Source organism: Pseudophryne corroboree, chromosome 2, assembly GCF_028390025.1.
Source record: "Pseudophryne corroboree isolate aPseCor3 chromosome 2, aPseCor3.hap2, whole genome shotgun sequence".
In the NCBI taxonomy this organism is placed as follows: domain Eukaryota; kingdom Metazoa; phylum Chordata; class Amphibia; order Anura; family Myobatrachidae; genus Pseudophryne; species Pseudophryne corroboree.
Window position 1 is genome coordinate 319,752,040 of NC_086445.1, and position 15,125 is coordinate 319,767,164.

The following is a 15,125-nucleotide window of genomic DNA, read 5'->3' on the forward strand; positions in this document are numbered from 1 at the left end:
ATTAGGGAATGTGCTCCCAGATCTGTGTGCTTCATTAATTGCCTGCTATCAGAGACTGCCTATTAACAAACACTTCTGCTTTAAAGAGATTACTAATCACAAGCTCAATACTGCTGCTTTGTTTGTCTTTGCATCAATCAATTCTTGGGACATTTCTGCTATTCCACAAAACCCCGGTTGTGCAGGGGTAGAGCAACTGAAGTACAATTACATTTTGCTGCATATCGAATTAGTCCTATGGACATTTGAATATTTGCGTAACATTGCAGGGACGCCTGCTTTGTTATACGAGTCACCTGTGAATAGATGCAAGAATTACATTAATATCTCTAGGTGTTTAATAGTATAATATTCTGATATATGTGTTTATTTTAGGATAGGAATTACTGAATATATAAACTAGTAATTTTACTGTTTTATTTTTACCGGACGGTAACTGGGGGAATTGTTTTCTTTTATACCGTGATATTGAATAAATGTCTCATTTTGGATGATATGCGCAGTTCCATTTTTTCTTTTCTCCTGATTTATTTAATTGGGGTCAGAGAAACCGGGCCCTAGGAACGTGTGGCTACCATCCAATACAATCATTGGCGCCCAATTGTGTTTTTTATCAAAAGTAACACCTAGCAGATGCAAGAAGCTAGATGACAAATATACAACATATGTAAGTGTTCATGGGAATGATGGGGTACAACTCTGGAAAGTAGACGATAAATCACCGCAGATGCCAACCTCTGACATAAAGCCAAGCTCTTTTTCTTTCTACACAAATATGACTTGAGAAATTAAATACCCAACAATGCACTTTCCTACTATTTACAGGTACAGGTTCACGGCAACTGCCCAAAAAAGGAAATGAAGTGTCACTGACCAAATCATTTTTTTTTTTTGTGCGTCGACAAAAACAACCAAGCATGCATAGAAATAGAAGTCTCTTAAGACAGAAATGACATTGCTTCAGAAAGGATGAATGGATGGAGCACGTGAGACGGACAGACTTACTCTGAAGCGAAGGCTGAGGCTGCTGGAAGGAGGGGGACTGTCCGAACACAAATGGGCTGTGGACTAGGGAACAGGGAGGTTTTGCAGCTTGATCAAAGATGGAAGGAGCTGGCAAACTAGGCCGTGACTGAATGGAATTCAGTATGGCACTCAGCTGATCACCTGCAATGGGCAAAACAGTCAAAACTACAACCCATTATTAAATGAATTAAAAAAAATTATGTAACATAAAAATGTAATAAGGAACACAGCTTCTGATTGATCAAAAGATCACATCAAAGCCTGGCAATAATTAAAAATTACCAGTACTGCATGCAAATATATAACATGCACCACAATGATACAGTAATGAAATAGTGTTCTTCCTTTTATAATGGAACCTATTATTCATTACAAGGACTCGACTGTGCTGTAAAAACACAACTTCAGCAAAAGATGCACACTGTAGTGAACATCACAATTAAAAAAATTGTAGAATCAGCATACCTAATACGAAATGAAAGAGTAATGTACTACTTCTTGTGTTATCTTCTAATCAACAGAAACAGGATTGGATATTTTATTTTCATGACATTACAACATGCACTGTAATAAACAGCCAAAACTAAAAAAGGAGACTGATAAGCACATCTATAGCAGATGAGCATTTCAGCATTCTATCAGAATCAAGACTTTTCAAATGTCAGGTGTCAGCAGCCAGCCCAGAAGCTGCCCTTTTGTTCCCTGTGTCTGTATGCTTGAAAAAGACTGACCAGAAAACAGTAACAACACTGATAGTAAGTGCATTTCTAAATCCAATTTTACATGTTGAGGGCTATATTTACAAAGGTAAAAAGAACAGGACATTGTGCAAGTTGATAAATGTCATCTATATTGAGAAATACAATGCTGCAATCTGAAGCTTTGAAAAGACAGCAAAAGGCTGAAAGTGCAAGACTGACAATCTATGACTTGTGTCGCCACACTGGATGCTTGTTGAGGCAGCTTATTGTATATCAAGTATAAGCAATGTAGAACTATACATCCCAGCATGCCCTGTCCATATTATACTGTTAAGTTTTGATAAAATGGTAGCAGGGCATGATAGGATATATGATTTTACAGCAGATGGAGTGTCAGACGTTGCCTACACCTGCTGTATATAATGACCTTGTAAGAAAATGTGCTGTAACTCATCCCAAAAACAGTTACATTTATCTAGTACACTGTATCTTCTATATCAGAGTTTCCCAAACTCAGCCATTACACTCCAGGTTTTAAGGATAGCCATGCCTGAGCACAGGTGACTTAATTAGTACCTCAGTCTATTTGATTTAATCATCTGGATATCCTTAAAACCTGGACTGTAATTACTGCGTTTGGGAAACTCTGCTCTATATAATAAAATCACCTGCAGAAAAAAATGAGGTCATCACATTGAAATGTAATGAGTTTGTATGACCTTTGACCGCTCCCACCAGCTGTACAGTGATGCAATGACAACCAAAGACAGTGGGGGAGGGAGGAGAGGTGGGGGAAAAAGTATTGGAGGTGGGGAAGAAAGAGAAAAGGGGAGGGTGTGGCGGCGAGGTCATGGTGAGAGCGGAGAGAAAAAAAAATAAACATGAAATGTTAGGAGTTATAGCTAGTAAAAAATAATCACACACAGTATTTATGACTAACTGCTATAGGCTAAAGCTTATAAATACCCTTGGCACCATGAACTGGAGATTCAAACATCCACAAACATAATTTGTCAACACACACCAGGGAAAAACTAGTTATTACGTTGTCATGGCTAAAATGTTGAAATCATAAATGTCAACACAGACAGAATGTTGACACGATTTTTTTAATGTAATTTTACACACGGGGGGAATTCAATTGTTTTTATCGCGGCCGCTACTAGATGACGTCTGATGGCAGCAATTCAATTGTTCTGCCGTTCGTGCGTCCAGCAGTCAAGGTGGTCATATTTTTTCTTGCAGCCTCCTGAGCTGCGAGAAAAAATTTGTACAAATTCAGCACTTTGGGTGTCCAAACAGTAGTCTAGATGCCTAAGGCAGGACTTTAGACAGGTTTAGCCGTTTTATGTGGCTAAACCCTGTGTGTTTGGGTGCGACATGCATGTGCACCCAAACAACAATTTAATTGTGATAATTGTATGGGTGTCTAAACAGCCCTGTTTAGATGCCCAAAACAATTGATTTCCCTCCACAGACAGGCAATACTACCTGTAAATTTCAGATGATATCTTTAGAACAGTGAAAATTTACACTGTTTAGAGGATTAATAAAACCTATAACAATAGATTACGTATGCATTTTAAAAGAAATAATTAAGGCAAACAGTACATACAGTACAACACACATGGGAGCCTATGCGGACAATGAACATGACAATCACTGTATTCTTTGCAGTTTGACCATACATGAATGGCCAATGGATGTAACCCCAGCTCTGTCCATGATTTTTTTTTACAGAATTTCTATAAACAGATGTTCGAGATCATGTTGTTCATGATTATGGAGTTACCCAATAGAGCAGGCATTCCCAACCACGGTCCTCAAGGCACACCAACAGTGCAGGTTTTAGTGATATCCAGGCTGCAGCACAGATGGTTAAATCAAAATAACTGAGCTACTAATTAAGTCACCTGTGCTGCAGCCTGGATATCACTAAAACCTGCACTGTTAGTGTGCCTTGAGGACCGTGGTTGGGAATGCCTGCAATAGAGGATAACTGTATGTAATCCTACATGGGGTTAATAAACAGAATTTTACTCTGATGCTTCCTCATTTGACCAAGCTTATGGATCCACTCCAGAATAATCCAGAATTGGGCCATTTTTTCGCCTAGGTGAAAAATTCAGCAGGCGCGAATGGGGATTCACCCTATTCAATAGCAGGGCCGCATTGTTGTTTAAGGCAAGAATTCAGCAGGAGCAAAAAAAAAACATGTGGATTGGCGAATCCACGTGTTTTTGCACCTGTGCCGGCGAAAACATGGGCCGTTTTCACAGATTTCTAAGCATTTTTCGACAATTAAATACGCAGGGGGATGAATTCAATAGCTCCGAAATTGTCTGAGCTAATTGAGTACCCCCATACAGGGCCGTCTTTTCGTATGGGCTCAATGGGCTCTTGCCCAAGGGCCCCAGGAGTATAAGGGCCCTAGGCTGATAGCTGAGGGTCCCCTCTTTCCAGGGGTACCAGATTTTTGAAAATCGGCCCTGGGGAACCAGAGATATCCGACTTGAAAGCAATGGTCCACATTTGAGCCTGTTGATTGCTCTTCCCAGCCAGATATCTCCAGTTCTGTCTGATGTAGAGTTTTACTGAGGGTATCCTCCAAAAGCTGTGACTCTCCCCTCTCACTTGACACTGGCAGCTTCTCTCTACTGTGCACAGAACCAAAGATATCAGCCTTCAAGCAGCTGGTACCGGCTCCAGCTCCACACGCCTGGTATGCAGTTTTAGATTTTCGCTGGTGAATTGCTTTGGCTCCTGAACTCTGATCCCCAAGTCCTCAGTACCTTATGAAAGGTGGGACTCTCTAGTTTATTATTCCATTCAAAGCTAAGAAATATATTTTCAGGAACTGGAGATATCTGCAGTTAGAGAAGCTGCCCTCCCACTGGAAAATGATTAATATTAAGCCCACTCCACTATCCACCCCTCCCCTGCGTATTAAACACCCCCCCTACCACCTTGGAAGTCATGTACTGGGGCCCCTTCATTCAGCCCAATGCCCCCTTCTATAGTTTGCCCCATCTGTGCAGTAAAGGAGTAATAATTAGCAGAAATTACTGCTCCAGGTCCTACATGCTGAACAGAAGATAGAACACCCCCTACTGCCCACAGGACATCAGAGCTGCCGCTGATAGCAGCCCCCAACCCTCTCACTGGAGGATGGGTAGGGGGCCCAGTGCATTGCTGTGCCCAGGGGCCCACACTGCTGTTAAGACGGCCCTGCCCCCATAGTAGATAAACTGCCCCAGACTTATTTCACTGGCAATTAGCAATAAATACAAGATTGTGTAGGGCTAGCGCTCAACGCAGAACACAGTCATCCAGCAGTGACTGTAGTCTGTGCAACACAACTCCTGCAAACAGATAAGAACCCTGATACTGCAGCTGTGATAAATTTATAAAACACAGTGCCCAGGAAATAGGGCTGTAACATACAGCAACTAATGACACTGTCATGTACAGTAGCTAGTGGTGTTAAGATGAAAGCATATCTCTGGTTGCTATATGACAACACCTATTTCTTGGGTACACATTTCCAAAAATGTACCTATTAATGCACTCACATGAATCTCTGATGAGAGGACAAGACCTTTGTGATGATGCAGCAGAAGATACATAAAAGGAACTACAACTGTCCTGGTTTGGCAGGTCAATAAAAAAAACTAACAAAAACCCCAACACATATTGGAAAAAATTATTGCGTGTATATCTTATGTTTAACATATCTACATAATCTTCATGTACTTTTATCTGTGACTGCAAAAATAAGATTTTACTTACCGGTAAATCTATTTCTCGTAGTCCTTAGTGGATGCTGGGGACTCCGTAAGGACCATGGGGATAGACGGGCTCCGCAGGAGACATGGGCACTTTAAGAAAAAATGTAGGGTCTGGTGTGCACTGGCTCCTCCCTCTATGCCCCTCCTCCAGGCCTCAGTTAGAGAAACTGTGCCCAGAAGAGCTGACAGTACAAGGAAAGGATTTTGGTAATCCAGGGCAAGATTCATACCAGCCACACCAATCACACCGTATAACATGCAATAACAACCAGTTAATAACAGAGCATCAGGTCAAACCCTGATGCAACCATAACTTAACCCTTATTGAAGCAATAACTATATACAAGTATTGCAGAAGAAGTCCGCACTTGGGACGGGCGCCCAGCATCCACTACGGACTACGAGAAATAGATTTACCGGTAAGTAAAATCTTATTTTCTCTAACGTCCTAGTGCATGCTGGGGACTCCGTAAGGACCATGGGGATTATACCAAAGCTCCCAAACGGGCGGGAGAGTGCGGATGACTCTGCAGCACCGATTGAGCAAACACAAGGTCCTCCTCAGCCAGGGTATCAAACTTGTAGAACTTTGCAAAAGTGTTTGAACCTGACCAAGTAGCCGCTCAGCAAAGCTGTAATGCCGAGACCCCTCGGGCAGCCGCCCAAGAACAGCCCACCTTCCTAGTGGAATGGACCTTAACTGATTTTGGCAGCGGCAATCCAGCCGCAGAATGAGCCTGCTGAATCGTATTACAGATCCAGCGAGCAATAGTTTGCTTTGAAGCAGGAGCACCAAGCTTGATGGAAGCATACAGGATAAACAAAGACTCTGTTTTCCTGACCCTAGCCGTTCTGTCTACATAAACCTTCAAAGCCCTGACCACATCAAGTAACTTGGAATCCTCCAAGTCAGTAGTAGCCACAGGCACCACAATAGGTTGGTTTATATGAAAGGATGAAACTACTTTCGGCAGAAATTGTGGACGGGTCCGCAATTCTGCTCTATCCGCATGGAAAACCAGATAGGGGCTTTTATGTGACAAAGCCGCCAACTCTGACACACACCTAGCCGAAGCCAAGGCTAATAGCATGACCACCTTCCACGCAAGATATTTCAACTCCACCGTTTTGAGTGGTTCAAACCAGTGGGATTTCAGGAAACTCAACACCACGTTAAGATCCCAAGGTGCCACTGGAGGCACAAAAGGGGGCTGAATATGCAGCACTCCCTTTACAAACGTCTGAACTTCAGATAGAGAAGCCAACTCTTTTTGAAAGAAAATGGATAGGGCCGAAATCTGGACCTTAATGGAACCCAATTTTAGGTCTAAATTCACTCCGGACTGTAGGAAGTGAAGGAAACGGCCCAGCTGGAATTCCTCCGTAGGAGCATTCCTGGCCTCACACCAAGCAACATATTTTCGCCATATACGGTGATAATGTTCAGCTGTCACGTCCTTCCTAGCCTTTATTAGCGTAGGAATGACCTCATCCGGAATGCCTTTCTCTGCTAGGATCCGGCGTTCAACCGCCATGCCGTCAAACGCAGCCGCGGTAAGTCTTGGAACAGACAGGGCCCCTGCTGCAACAAGTACCGTCTTAGAGGAAGAGGCCACGGGTCCTCTGTGAGCATTTCTTGCAGATATGGATACCAAGTCCTTCGTGGCCAATCTGGAACAATGAGTATTGTTCTCACTCCTCTTTTTCTTATTATCCTCAGCACCTTGGGTATGAGAGGAAGAGGAGGAAATACATAGACCGACTGGAACACCCACGGTGTCAGCAGGGCATCTACAGCTATCGCCTGAGGGTCTCTTGACCTGACGCAATACCTCTGTAGCTTTTTGTTGAGGCGGGATGCCATCATGTCCACCTGTGGCAGTTCCCACCGACTTGTAATCTGTGTGAAGACTTCCTGTTGAAGTCCCCACTCTCCCGGGTGGAGGTCGTGTCTGCTGAGGAAGTCTGCTTCCCAGTTGTCCACTCCCGGGATGAACACTGCTGACAGTGCGCTTACGTGATTCTCCGCCCAGCGAAGAATTCTGGTGGCTTCCGTCATCGCCACTCTGCTCCTTGTGCCGCCTTGGCAGTTTACATGAGCCACTGCGGTGATGTTGTCTGACTGAATCAGAACCGGTTGGTCGCGAAGCAGGGTCTCCGCTTGACGTAGGGCGTTGTATATGGCCCTTAGTTCCAGGATGTTGATGTGAAGGCAAGTCTCTTGACTTGACCACAGACCTTGGAAATTTCTTCCCTGTGTGACTGCACCCCAACCTCGGAGGCTTGCGTCCGTGGTCACCAGGACCCAGACCTGAATGCCGAATCTGCGGCCCTCGAGAAGGTGAGCGCTCTGTAGCCACCACAGGAGTGACACCCTGGCCCTGGGGGATAGGGTGATTAACCGATGCATCTGAAGATGTGATCCGGACCACTTGTCCAGTAAGTCCCATTGAAAAGTCCTCGCATGGAACCTGCCGAAGGGAATGGCCTCGTATGATGCCACCATCTTTCCCAGGACACGAGTGCAGTGATGCACTGACACCTGTTTTGGTTTTAATAGGTTCCTGACCAGTGTCATGAGTTCCTGAGCTTTCTCCATCAGGAGATAAACCCTTTACTGGTCTGTGTCTAGAATCATGCCCAGGAAAGGCAGACGAGTCGTAGGAACCAACTGCGACTTTGGAATATTTAGAATCCAGCCGTGTTGCCGTAACACTTCCAGAGAAAGTGCTACGCTGATCAGCAACTGCTCTCTTGATCTCGCTTTTATGAGAAGATCGTCCAAGTATGGGATAATTGTGACTCCTTGCTTCCGCAGGAGTACCATCATTTCCGCCATTACCTTGGTAAATATTCTCGGTGCCGTGGAGAGACCAAACGGCAACGTCTGAAATTGGTAATGACAATCCTGTACCACAAATCTGAGGTACACCTGATGAGGTGGATAAATAGGGACATGAAGGTATGCATCCTTTATGTCCAAAGACACCATAAAATCCCCCCCCCCCTTCCAGGCTTGCAATGACCGCTCTCAGCGATTCCATCTTGAACTTGAACCTTTTCAGGTATATGTTCAGGGATTTTTAATTCAATATGGGTCTGACCGAACCGTCCGGTTTCGGGACTACAAACATGGTCGAATAATAACCCCTTCCTTGTTGAAGGAGGGGAACCTTGACCACCACCTGTTGAAGATACAATTTGTGAATTGCAGTTAACACTATTTCCCTCTCGTAGGGGGAAGCTGGCAGGGCCGATTTGAGGTATCGGTGAGGGGGCATCTCCTCGAATTCCAGCTTGTATCTCTGAGACACAATATCCATTGCCCAGGGATCCAACTGGGAGTGAACCCACTTGTGGCTGAAATTTCGAAGACGTGCCCCCACCGGGCCTAGCTCCGCTTGTGTTGCCCCAGCGTCATGCGGTGGATTTTGTAGAGGCCGGGGAGGACTTCTGTTCCTGGGAACTAGCTGTGTTGTGCAGCTTCTTTCCTCTGCCCCTGCCTCTGGCAAGAAAGGACGCACCTTGGACTTTCTTGTTTTTCTGTGATCGAAAGGACTGCATTTGATAATACGGTGCTCTCTTAGGCTGTGAGGAAACATATGGCAAAAAATTTGACTTTCCAGCAGTAGCTGTGGAGACCAGGTCCGAGAGACCCTCCCCAAACAATTCCTCACCCTTGTAAGGTAAAACCTCCATATGCCTTTTTGAGTCGGCATCACCTGTCCATTGCAGAGTCCACAGGACCCTTCTGGCAGAAATTGACATAGCATTTATTCTAGAACCAGGTAGACTAATGTCTCTTTGAGCATCTCTCATATATAGGACAGCGTCTTTAATATGCCCCAAGGTCAACAATATAGTATCCTTGTCTGAGGTATCAATTTCCTTCAGACACGGTATCTGTCCATGCTGCTACAGCACTACACACCCCGGCCGACGCGATCGCCGGCCTCAGTAAGGTACCTGAATGTGTATAAATGGACTTCAGGGTAACCTCCTGTTTGCGATCCGCAGCATCTTTGAGGGAAGCCGTATCCTGTGACGGCAGGTCTACCTTCTTGGATAAGCGTGTTAAAGCTTTGTCCACCTTAGGGGAGGATTCCCAGCGTAACCTATCCGTTGGCGGGAAAGGATACGCCATAAGAATCCTTTTGGAAATCTGCAGTTTTTTATCTGGAGATTCCCAAGCCTTTTCACATAACTCATGTGAGGGGGGAAAGGTTACCTCCGGCTTCTTTTCCCCATACATATGTACCCTCTTGTCAGGGACTGGAATTTCCTCTGTGATGTGCAACACATCCTTAATTGCTATAATCATATAACGGATGGATTTAGCCAGTTTTGGCTGTAACTTTGCATCATCGTAATAGACACTGGAGTCAGAATCCATGTCGGTATCTGTGTCAACAATTTGGGATAGTGGGCGCTTCTGAGACCCTGACGGCCTCTGCAACATAGGATCAGGCACGGGTTGGGACCCTGACTGTCCTGAGGCTTCAGCCTTTTCTAACCTTTTATGCAAGGAATTAACATTATCATTTAAAACCTTCCACATATCCATCCAATCAGGTGTCGGCGGAGACACCACATTCATTTGCTCCTGCTCTGCTTCCACATAGCCTTCCTCATCAGACATGTCGACACAAGCGTACCGACACACCACACACACAGGGAATGCCCTTTTTGAAGACAGTTCCCCCACAAGGCCCTTAGGAGAGACAGAGAGAGAGTATGCCAGCACAAACCCCAGCGCTATAAACCCAGGAATAACACAGTAACTTAATGTTAACCCAGTAGCTGCTGTTTATATATTGTTTTTTGCGCCTAATTATGTGCCCCCCCTCTCTTTTTACCCTTTTCTACCGTGTATCTGCAGGGGAGAGCCTGGGGAGCTTCCTCTCAGCGGAGCTGTGGAGAAAAAATGGCGCTGGTGAGTGCTGAGGAAGAAGCTCCGCCCCCTCGGCGGCGGGCTTCTGTCACGCTTAAATATGCAATTTTTGGCGGGGGCTCATACATATATACAGTGCCCAGCTGTATATATGTTTAACTTTTGCCAAAAGAGGTCCCAAATGCTGCCGAGGGCCGGGCCGCCCCGCCCCCCCCCCCTGCACCCTTACAGTGACCGGAGTATGTGATGTGTGTGGGAACAATGGCGCACAGCTGCTGTGCTGTGTGTTACCTCAGTGAAAAACGGAGTCTTCTGCCGCCTGTGAAGTCTTCTTTGCTTCTCATACTCACCCGGCTTCTGTCTTCCGGCTCTGTGAGGGGGACGGCGGCGCGGCTCTGGGATCGGACGTCGAGGGTGAGATCCTGCGTACGATCCCTCTGGAGCTAATGGTGTCCAGTAGCCTAAGAAGCAGGACCTAGCTTCAGAGAGTAGGGCTGCTTCCCTCCCCTCAGTCCCACGATGCAGGGAGTCTGTTGCCAGCAGAGCTCCCTGAAAATAAAAAACCTTACAAAATAGTTTCTCTCAGCAAACTCAGGAGAGCTCACTGAAAAGCACCCAGCTCGTCTGGGCACAGTATCAAACTGAGATCTGGAGGAGGGGCATAGAGGGAGGAGCCAGTGCACACCAGAACCTAAATTCTTTCTTGAAGTGCCCATGTCTCCTGCGGAGCCCGTCTATCCCCATGGTCCTTACGGAGTCCCCAGCATCCACTAGGACGTTAGAGAAATGTGTTTACAGATCTAAATAAATACAAAGAGAGACTGCTATCTCTTCACAAAATGAGACATACAGTACACTGGTATTACTATCAGCCAAAAGCAAATTGCAACCTATGAGCTGTTTCAGGGCTGGTAAAGCACTTTGGGGCCAATTCAGTTGTTGGTTTCCCTGGCCACCACGAGAGCAAATCAATTGCTGCTCCATTCAGGCGCATATGCAGCCGGGCAGAAACGTTTCAGCTCGCAGCCTCCTGAGTTGAAATGTGCACAAACTCTGTGCGGGAGATTGAGCAACCTAACCTGTACTTTAGACAGGGTTAGTCACTTTGCTTGGCTAAACCTGGTAATAATGGGAGTGCATGCCCCGTATGCAATTGAATAACCCCGTTGGGCGCCTTATACGATTGAGCGCCCATAAAACAATTGAATCTGCCCTTTTGAGCGCCTTTCCTTCCAGGCACTGCACACTTCCACAGGGTTTATTAACTTGCATGAAGTAGGGTCAGATGGCATTATCTTGTCTTTTGGCAGATGGATAACATGACAGCACAGTGACACACTCCTTGACCATTAACAAAATAGAGCAGCATCAGTCACCAGCTGCCACCTTCTACAACTCCATGTTAGATGCTAGTGCTCAGTGTGGTGATGCCACTATCACTCATTCTGGGATTTAGACTAAACCTTGGCATCTAGTTTCTCTACCTGGAAAAGACCGACATGACTAGCTTTAGGAGATGTAAAATCCAGGCTCTTTTCTTTTAAAGGAAGACCAACAATATTTTTTTTTATATAAATAAATCTTTCCCATAAGATTTATCAACCTATAAAAGAAATTATCGGATAGCAGGACTACAGAATACATTGAATTAAAATTGGACAGAAAAAACTTCCACTATGTTAAGTAACAGATCTGCTGTAAACAGCAGCTGAACAGCCAATTTGTCTTGTTGCCTTTATAGACATAACTTTCTTCTGTGTGCGTGCGCTAAATATGACAATCCCACCACTAACCCACCAATCCCTTTACCAACCAATTTCTACACAGAGTGACAGGAGCCATTGCCACCTGCTGTGTGTAACTTGGACTATCTTCCACAGAAATATCTATACAATGAAACAGAACCAAACAAACAATATCTTCCCTGCACACAACACAAATAAATATTTGATTATGGACAAAACCGGAGCCAATATATTAAAACTTCAACTTTCCCAGTTATATAATTGAAGAGGCGAATGGATGAAGGGGTTATGTAACAATTTCATGAAAAATTAGGGGTTTGATAATGGATGAAGGTGCTATGACCTAGGGATCATAGTAAGAATGTTTTTTTTTTTTAAATATTGGTGGTCTATTTATGGATATATTTCCCAGTTAAAAGTGCTATGTCCAATTCTTAAGTACTAATAATTTAGATTTATCTGTAAATATCTCAGTTTCTTCAAAGCATAACAAAACCACCTAATTCACTCGTCTCTTCAAAGAAAGAATCACTAAAGGATTGCTTACAGTTTACTAGTTAATTAAAATTATGAGAAGATTCGGAATACTGTAGATAATAAAGGGACTCTTGAAAATACATTACTTTAGTGTGATAACATTTGTAATCCTAAACAAAACATGTTCAATTCAATTACAGCAAAACAAAAAACAGAGCATTAGTATTTGCAGCCCAGGCTATCTCTATGAAATGATCTATATTAAATCCACTCGCTATACACTAGATCAACTTAAACATAGTCACTCATAATATTGTACAAGAATATTAACAAACAAAATCAAATAAAAAAAAACCCATACCTTTGTTATTCCCAAGACCATAATCAAAGCCTGGCATGATGTTTCCACTTGCACTACGGCGGAATATCTGAATGGAAAATGGACTTGGAGGCGGAGTCTGAGAGCTGTGTTCCAATACTTGCTCTGAGAAAGGAAAAGCAGGATAACAATTTACTAGCTGCAAAACTCCTCCAATACCCTTAGAAAAGTGTCCAGGGCAGCAGTCAACCTTTTTGAGAGATTACCTGTGATTGTGTGCTTCTAATAAGCATCTGGCCCACTCACAGCACTATTGAACAGCTAGAACGTCACCTAGGATTTCTATTAAGTGTCTGCTACACAAGTACAGAGTGAACTGGAAACAAGTGAGTGTTTTGAAAATCCAGAAAGGAAGCAAAAAAGGAGATGTTTTTACCCTGTAAAATCGTTGTCTTTGACTCCATAGGGGGCACAGGGATATTCTGGAGAGGACAGCCTGGGCACAAACCAGTTACTAATTTTTAACCAGCAGCCCAGGACTCCCTCTTCTCTATAACCTGCATCCAGCCACCGGCTAGTCAGTTAAGTTAGCAAGCCAACAACAAGGAGCAAGAACATGGATAGGGAGAAGGAAGACCGGCACACACACAGAGGAAAGGTACACAGAGAAGCAGTACCAGAGGAACCAAACCCCCGCAAGGCAGGTGCATCAGGGTGGGCGCAAGAGTTGAAGTAAAGGATTTAACAAGGTAAGAACATAAATCTCCTTGTCTTTATCCCCCACTGGTAGCATAGGGATACTAGTGGGAAGTTTTAAAGCAGTACCCCTATGGGAGGGGACACTCCTGAGTGGCAGTGAGAACCCTTCGCCTGATGGCCACGTACAAAGATGTGTCAAATGCATGGAAACAAAGATAAGTGTGGGCAGAGGACCACGTTGCTGCTTTGCAAAGCTGCTCCATGTTGAGCTACCCAAGATGCTCCCAAAGACCAAGTTGAATGAGCAGTCCACAATGGCAGGGGCAGGAAAATCTGCCGCAGAATAACTTGGCATCCGGGCAAGCGGAGCCACAGGTCTGTTTAGAAGCCTGCCAGACCCGCTTGTGAGAATTATACATGACAAACAAAGAATCAGATCTGCAAAGATCTCTGATTCTTTATACATAATTTGGAGAGCCCATACTGCATCAACAGAGATTTATCCGGGAAAGAGCCCGGAACATTGAAAGTCGGTATCACAACCTCCTGACTGATGTGGAACTGAGACACGACCTTCGGTAGGTAATCCAAGCGCGTCCGCAGAACACCCCGATAATAATGGAAGATTAGGAAGGGGGAGCGACAAGATAAAGTGCTCAGGTCAGACACCCATGGGCTGACGCAATGGCAAGAAGACAGTCTTCCACGTAAACCAACGAATGACCACAGCCTACGAAGGCTCAGAGGAAGCGGATTGCAGCACCCGAAGAACCAGGGACAGGTTCCATGAAGCCAACAGAGGAACAAACAGCCGCTAAATGTGGAGGACGCCCTGAAGAAATGTCCATATGTCCGGTAAGATTGCAATCTGTAGCTGAAAGAGAGGACACAGACCTGTACTTTCAAGCAAGAGAGCAGGAAGCTCAAATGCAAACCCGCCTGCAGAAAGGAAAAGAATTGCGAGAGACTGAATGACCCGACGCTGAAACCCCCATCCGAACACCACGCAAAGTAGGTCTACCAAACGTGGTAATGAATTCTTGCCAAAGAAGGCTTACGGGAATTAAGCATGGTAAGGATGACCCTTTTGGGAAGCCCCTTTGCTCTCAGGACAGATGTCTCAAGAGTCACCGCCCCAAACCCAGACGGGCCTGAACCGGATTGAAGGTATGGGCCCTGAGACAGAAGATCCGGCCACAAAGATGCAGATGCATCCCATGTAGGTGCAGAGGAGCGTCGTTGGAGAGACCCAGAAGATCGGTGTACCATACTCGCTGTGGCCAATTTGGAGCCAACAGAATCACTGTGCCGCCCTCCAACTTGAACTTACGGAGAACACACTGGGATATAGAGATTGGAGGGAAGACGTAGATGTGTGGAAACATCCATGGCACCACCAGAGATCCGGGATCCTTGGTACCGGAACAGTATCTTGGCACAAACGGCGGACAAGCAGCTGTAAGACTTCTGGATGCAGAG

The 15,125-nt window shown here is 44.9% G+C and overlaps 1 protein-coding gene across 16 annotated transcripts in view; it reads right to left on the minus strand.

Moving 5' to 3' along the window:
• Window positions 1–15,125, minus strand: part of MYCBP2 (MYC binding protein 2) — a 705,517-nt gene that overhangs the window by 117,902 nt on the left and 572,490 nt on the right. For 11 of the 16 annotated variants that reach the window (XM_063952980.1, XM_063952968.1, XM_063952974.1 and 8 more), the window contains 2 exons: window positions 12,990–13,112; window positions 1,006–1,167 (listed from right to left, as the gene is read on the minus strand). In XM_063952980.1, coding sequence (XP_063809050.1) covers window positions 1,006–1,167; window positions 12,990–13,112 — 285 coding nt within the window. The remainder of the gene's footprint in view (window positions 1–1,005; window positions 1,168–12,989; window positions 13,113–15,125) is intronic. The other 5 variants (XM_063952970.1, XM_063952981.1, XM_063952977.1 and 2 more) reach the window with 1 other exon arrangement.